The 7,014-nt window shown below is 50.1% G+C and overlaps 1 protein-coding gene across 2 annotated transcripts in view; it reads right to left on the bottom strand.

Annotated features, from left to right (window-relative positions):
* FGD2 (FYVE, RhoGEF and PH domain containing 2) overlaps window positions 1–3,882 on the bottom strand; it is a 26,504-nt gene extending 22,622 nt beyond the window's left edge. The window contains exon 1 of one of the 2 annotated variants that reach the window (XM_010848680.1): window positions 3,787–3,882. In XM_010848680.1, the coding sequence (XP_010846982.1) occupies window positions 3,787–3,812 (26 nt within the window). In that variant the 5' untranslated portion in view covers window positions 3,813–3,882. Of the gene's footprint in view, window positions 1–3,638 lie in introns of both variants that reach the window. The other variant, XM_010848679.1, reaches the window with a different exon arrangement.
* Between the last annotated feature and the right edge of the window lie 3,132 nt (window positions 3,883–7,014).

Genomic DNA, 7,014 nt, shown 5'->3' with positions numbered 1-7,014 from the left:
AGAAAAACATCTACTTCTGCTTTATTGACTATGCCAAAGCCTTTGACTGTGTGGACCACAATAAACTGTGGAAAATTCTGAAAGAGATGGGAATATCTGACCTGCCTCTTGAGAAATCTGTATGCAGGTCAGGAAGCAACAGTTAGAGCTGGACATGGAACAACAAACTGGTTCCAAAGAGGAAAAAGAGTACATCAAGGCTGTATATTGTCATCCTGCTTATTTAACTTATATGCAGAGTACATCATGAGAAATGCTGGGCTGGAAGAAGCACAAGCTGGAATCAAGATTGCTGGGAGAAATATCAATAACCTCAGATATGCAGATTATACCACCCTTATGGTAGAAAGTGAAGAAGAACTAAAGAGTCTCTTGATGAAAGTGAAAGAGGAGAGTGAAAAAGTTGGCTCAAAGCTCAACATTCAGAAAACAAAGATCATGGCATCCGGTCCCATCACTTCATGGAAAATAGACTGAGAAACAGTGGAAACAGTGTCAGACTTTATTTTTGGGGGCTCCAAAATAGCTGCAGATGGTGATTGCAGCCATGAAATTAAAAGACGCTTACTCCTTGGAATAAAAGTTATGACCAACCTAGACAGCATATTAAAAAGCAGAGATATTACTTTGTCAACAAAGGTCCGTCTAGTCAAGGCTATGGTTTTTCCAGTAGTCATGTATGGATATGAGAGTTGGACTATAAAGAAAGACAATCGCTGAAGAATTGATGCTTTTGAACTGTGGTGTTGGAGAAGACTCTTGAGAGTCCCTTGGACTGCAAGGAGATCCAATCAGTCCATCCTAAAGGAAATCAGGCCTGAATGTTCATCGGAAGGACTGACGTTGAAGCTGAAACTCCAATACTTTGGTCACCTGATGCAAAGAGCTGATTCGTTTGAAAAGACCCTGATGCTGGGGAAGATTGAAGGCAGGAGAAGAAGGGGACGACAGAGGATGAGATGGTTGGATGGTATCACCGACTCAATGGACATGAGTTTGAGTAAATTCCGGGAATTGGTGATGGACAGGGAGGCCTAGTATGCTGCGGTTCATGGGGTCGCAAAGAGTCGCACACGACTGAGCGATTGAACTGAACTTTCACTGGGAACTATGCCCTCCACACCTCTCAGTTTAGTTCAGTTCAGTGGCTCAGTCATGCCCGACTCTTTGTGACCCCATGGACTGCAGCACGCCTGGCTTGCCTGTCCTTCACCAACTCCCCGAGCTTGTTCAAACTCGTGTCCATTGAGTCAGTAATAAAAAGCCAGCCTAGGGTCAGTTTCCTTCTCCCTCCAGGGATAAGCTTTCATAGTGTAGCTTTCTTATCCTACATACTGAATCTGCAGACCAGTTACATTCTTCAGATAACAGAGGCCAGCAGCAAGGAATATAGCCAACAACATATGATGTGCCCCATTCCCTTTGGTGTGGGAAGGCCTGTGGTGACGACACAGGGTGGGCAGCCTTATAAGAAAGGCAGACTGGGAAACGCAGGACCAGACAGGTACAAAATCTTCAAAACTCTGTGACGAAGTTTTTCATTACCCCCATTCTGCAACTAGAGAAAAAGGGGATCTTGCAGAAGAAGGGGGGCAGAGGTGGGATTCAGATCAGGCTGGCTGGCTCCTGAGTCTGAGCCCTAAACTGCCCTTCCCCATGTGAGTCAGGGAGAAATGGGTGCAGAGCGTCAATGTGACTTGCCCCACATCACACACTGGCTGGCGGCAGAGAGGAGATTGTGACCCAGTCCCCCGTGGTTCCTCACTGGATCTTGCACCCCAACACCCGGTTCCTCAGCCCCTGGGTCTGCAGCTTATGGAGTTTGCTGAATCTCAGGCTTTCTGTTCTATGTTTGGTTTCAGCTTCTGCATTTCTTCCCCAGGGCGCAGACCAGTTTCTGTTTCCTCTTTACTCCCTCAGTTTCAGATCAGTTAAGGCACAGAAAGACCTCACAAGAAAGCCCATGCCAAGGCACCTGGCCTTGGCCCCTCTCATAAGAGTGAGGGGTGTCTCTCACCCTGCTGACAAGACCTCCTCTGATCCCACTGTGGTCAAGGGCTGCCTCCTCCTGCAAGGGATATTTCCAAGGCAGAGCACATGTGCTGAGGGTCTCCACTGGGCATGCCTGGTGTGTTGAGTGGGGTTGGTGGTATCTCTGCACACCCCAGGGGATGGTGGTCCTGGAAAGTGGCACCTAGAGCTGTCCTTGGTGCTGAACAGAACATGCCGGCTGAGGCCTCTGGGAGAGGCGGGGCCAGGTCACCTGCTGAGGAAGCTGATTGGCTCTTCTAGGTCCGCATGATGCTGCCTCCACCATGAAGCCCACACAGAAGGCTTTGTCCGCTCTGAGTGCCCTCAGCAGAGTGTCTAGGCCCCTCTCAGGATATCTGTTGGTCATGACCTGGCATCACAGTCATTCCATGAGCTTAGCACCAAAGACAGAAGTCTTCTGGGCAGGGATCTTTCTTTAGGCTCCTGTGTCTGGTACAGGTCCCCTGCGACGCTGTGCCGTGCCACCCACAGCCCTCAGGACGGAGGCACACTTCCCCTAGCTGCTGGGGGCATGGTGGCTGAGAGGTTACTGACTGGATCCCTCCCTGGGAACTGCCCTCTCTGCAATAGAGTGGCCTCATCTAAGGTCAAGTCCACATCCAATGACTAGTCCACGTGGGGGTACAAAGACCTAGCCCTTTGCCTCGAATGGAACAGCCAGAGGGGCCTCCAGCTCCAGAACTCTCTGGAACAGGCTACATCCACTGGAGAATGCATGGCAGTTCAACTTTTACCTGTGCCCAGTGCTGCCTCCCTCAACCCCAAACCCTCCCCAGTAAACCTCCTGAAGCAAACCTCTATCCCAGAGTCTATTTCCAGAGAACCCTACCTACAACAGTCACAACCTCTAACACAATCCCGGGCTTAAGAAATGCCTGCAGAGTGGATTAATGTCACACACAGACACACGCAATGACCTCCAGCCTGTTCCTTTCAGAAGGAAGCGCCTGCTTTGCTCCTTGCCCATGAACATAAAACACTTAAACCACCCCCCACCTCTCTGTGCCTCCCCTTTCTCACCTATAATATAGGAACAGAGATGGAACCTACCCCCAATAGGCTGATAGATGATTAAATGAAATAAGTAGCAAACACACTCAGAACACTGCCCCATAGATAGGCTGACCACACAGTCTGCTTTGCCTGAGATGGTCTCAACCTCTTCTCATAGGGAGTAAGCTCTTGATAAGTATTAGCTACTATTTCTGCCAGAGGGATAGTAGGTGGAGTTCTGCAGCCCAAACAAGGCATCTGGTCCACCCACACGCACACACCTAATTACACACATCTGGACTCTCCCCAACACACTGACACACACACTCTGATCTCTGCCCAGACCTGGTGCCCCAAACACTCTTCCAGGCCCTGAGGAGCCTGTGATCGAAGGATGTGGGCACTGTCCGGACAGGAGTGGGGTCCAGGACAAGGACACTGCTCATTGTCAGGGTTCAAGGCAGCCTCTGGCCTGCTCCTCAGCCAGGAGACTGGGAGGGCCTGGGCTGCCCAAGGGCCCAAGGGCAGGCAGCGGAGCTCAAGGGAGACACCAGATAGCCCTGATGACCCTCCCCACATCTACTACCCCATACCTGCTATTCTCAAACACAGTCACCAGACTGGACACAGATGTCAGAGTTTCCTCACTTGCCCCCTCCATCCTGCAGGCCTCCAGGGCAGCCCTCAGCTCCCCTGAAGCAGGGCTGGAGGTCTCCAGCCAGCACACTCAGTCACCCCCACCTGGGGTCACAGGTGGGCTCCGGCATCCTTGGAGTCCCGTCTCTCCCAAGGGCTCAGCAGACCTGCTCCCTGCTTCAGAGAGAAGAAGAAAGAGGAAGTGGTCCCAGAGCCACAGCCCTGAAGGGGAAAGGCCAGGGCTCCCTCAGGGGAGGAGCTTGCTTGGACCCCATCCCTCCCACCATGGGCGCTGACCTTTGACTCCTGTAGACCCCTGGTTCCAGAGGCCACTCCAAGGGGGCAGTGAGGGGCTAGAAGTGGCTTCCAGAACTGGGCTCTAGGCCTGAGACGCTCACCACTCTGGCCAACCACACTTTCTCTCTCACAAGTTTCCTGGGGGATTTTATTTGGTCCTTTCTCCACAACTTCTTCTCTGCATCTGACCCTGTTCACTGTTGTAAGAAAACAGCTTCTTTAATTAAAAATAAATCACAAGCCTATTAGGGGCTGGCAGAGAGAAGTAATGTGCTGTTCCTGCCTCCTCCCTCCCTGGGCTTCTCTCATTTTAATAACTGCTGTCTCCACCTTCTTGCCCCAAGGGAAGGCAACTTCCTCCCCAAAACTCTGATGTTAATAATAACGAACACACACTCTTTCTTAGTGCTGTACAAGTATTTTCTCATTTAACACCACAACAGTCCTATGAGGTGGGCCCTATTATGACCTCCATTTTACAGAAGAAAAAACTGAGGATCAGAGAGGTTAGGTAACTTGCCCAAAGTCACCCAGTAAGAAACACAAAAAAAAGAAGTCAGATTTCTAAAGCAGAGGTCAGCATCCTACAATTCCAGCAGATTTGGTTGGAAGCCTGCATGACCAGTTTTTGCTGCTCCATCCTCGAGCTTCCCTGCTCCCAGCCCACTGGGTTGTCTCTGCCTCCCTCCTTTAAGACTTAGTCTCCCAGTCCTTCCAGAACAATGATCTCTGCTTCTCTTCCCTTTATTCAAGTCTCACAGGCCCTTCAGGGCTCTCCCACTGGGTTCTGGTCTCACTTGACCTGAGCAAGGGCCCTCCACTGAGACTGGTCTTTGTCCTGGAGAGTAGGGGCTGAGCCTCATTTGTTCTGGTACCCGAAGCGCCTGGCAGTTTCACGCTCCAGCGCCTGTGAAACGCTGGGGCCTCCCATGCCCAAGAGCTTCCCTCCCTCAGAGTTTCGCCTAAGCAATTTCTTCTAGCAGATGCCTTCTCCCGTCATGTCTTCTGCTGCTGCTAAGTCACTTCAGTTGTGTCCGACTCTGTGCGACCCCACAGACAGCAGCCCACAAGGCTCCTCCGTCCCTGGGATTCTCAAGGCAAGAACACAGGAGTGGGTTGCCATTTCCTTCTCCAATTGATGAAAGTGAAAAGTGAAAGTGAAGTTGCTCAGTCGTGTCAGACTCTTCTCGACCCCATGGACCACAGCCTACCAGGCTCCTCCATCCATGGGATTTTCCAGGCAAGAGTACTGGAGTGGGGTGCCATTGCCTTCTCCGCCCCTCATGTCTAAACCTCACTAACTCTCCTCACTTTCTGTTATGGAGAATTTGCAACACATGCAAAAGGAGACAGAATAATATAATGCACCCCCATGAACTCATAACTCGGACCCAGCAACCATCAACTCATGGTCAGCCTTGTTCCATCTACAGCCACATTCACCCTGCCCCTTCCCAGACCAGGTTGAAGTCAATCAAGTGATTTCACCCACAAATATTTCGGTGTGCTTCTATGATAAAAAGTAAGGAAAAATATATACTCACACACAGTATATACATTGGGAATATTATGCTATACATGCACACGCACTTACAAATATTTTATGCATGTTATACACACGTATCCCTGGAGAGGGAAATGGTAACCCACTCTAGTGTTCTTGCCTGGAGAATCCCATGGATGGAGGAGCCTGGCGGGCTATAGTCCATGGGGTCGCAAGGAGTCGGACATGACTGAGCGACTTCACTTCACTTCATGCATATGTGTATGCATATGTATATATAGGAAACACTAATACCATTATCATATCCTAAGAGATGTGTGTGTGCTAAGTCGCTTCCATCATGTCTGACTCTTTGTGACCCCATGAACTATAGCCTGCCAGGCTCCTCTGTCCATGGGATTCTCCAAGCAAGAATATTGGACTGGGCTGCCTTCCCTCCTCCAGGGGATCTTCCCGACCCAGGGATTGAACCCGTGTCTCTCATGTGTTCTGTATTGGCAGGTGAGTTCTTTACCGCTAGTGCCACCTGGGAAGCCCATCACAGGAGACAATTTGCAGTAATTCCTCAATATCAAATGCCTAGTCAGCAAAGTGCCAATGCCTCACAAATGTCACCTGCTGTGAACTGACTTGTGTCCCCCCTAAATTCACATATTGAAGCCCTAACTTCCTGGGTGGCTGAAATTGGAAATAGGGCCTTTACCAGGTAATTAAGGTTAAACGGGGCTTCCCCAGTGGCTCAGCAGTAAAGAACACGCCTGCTAATGCAAGCGACACAGGAGACTCAGGTTTAATCCCTGGGTTGGGAAGCTCCCCTAGAGGAGGGCATGGCAACCCACCCCAGTATTCTTGCCTGGAGAATTCCATGGACAGAGGAGCCTGGCAGGCTACAGTCCATAGCGTCGCAGAGTCAGACATGACTGAAGCAACTTAGCACACGCCCAAGTTTTAAGGAGGTCGTAAGAGTGAGGTTGTAATTTGATGGGACTGGTGGCCTTTCAAGAAAGGGAGGAGCCCTGTCTCTCCCCACCCCACTCCCCGACTCCCACACACACCACTGCACACTCCGAGGCAAGGCCACCTGAGACTAAGTGGTCGTCTTCAAGCTAGGAAAACAATCCTCAGAAGAAACAGCACACTGCCAGGCCTTGATCTGGGACTTCAAGCCTCCAGAACTGTGAGGAATACATTTCTGTTGTTTTTAAGCTTCTCAGTCTGTGGTATTTTGTTATGGCGGCCTGAGCAGACTAACTGATCATCATTAAAAAAAAAAAAAAAAAATCAGGATCCTAATAAGGTCCACATGTTACAATGGGCTGTTGTGTCTATTAACTCTCTTTTCATGCATAGGTTCACCTCGTTCTTTCTGTTTTCCCACACCATTTGGCTAAGAAGACGCTGGGTCGCTGAGCCTACAGCTCCCACGGTCTGCTGACTACAGAACTGGTCCCTGAATCTCCTGTTCCCGTGGTTAGATCTAGGGGCTTGATGGGAAACATATGTAAATACCACTTCTTCCTGGATTCCTCCCA

This window comes from Bison bison, unplaced genomic scaffold (genome assembly GCF_000754665.1).
Source record: "Bison bison bison isolate TAMUID 2011002044 unplaced genomic scaffold, Bison_UMD1.0 scf7180017864270, whole genome shotgun sequence".
NCBI lineage: Eukaryota > Metazoa > Chordata > Mammalia > Artiodactyla > Bovidae > Bison > Bison bison.
The sequence above is the reverse complement of the archived record's forward strand: the minus strand, read 5'-3'. Positions and strand labels throughout refer to the sequence as shown.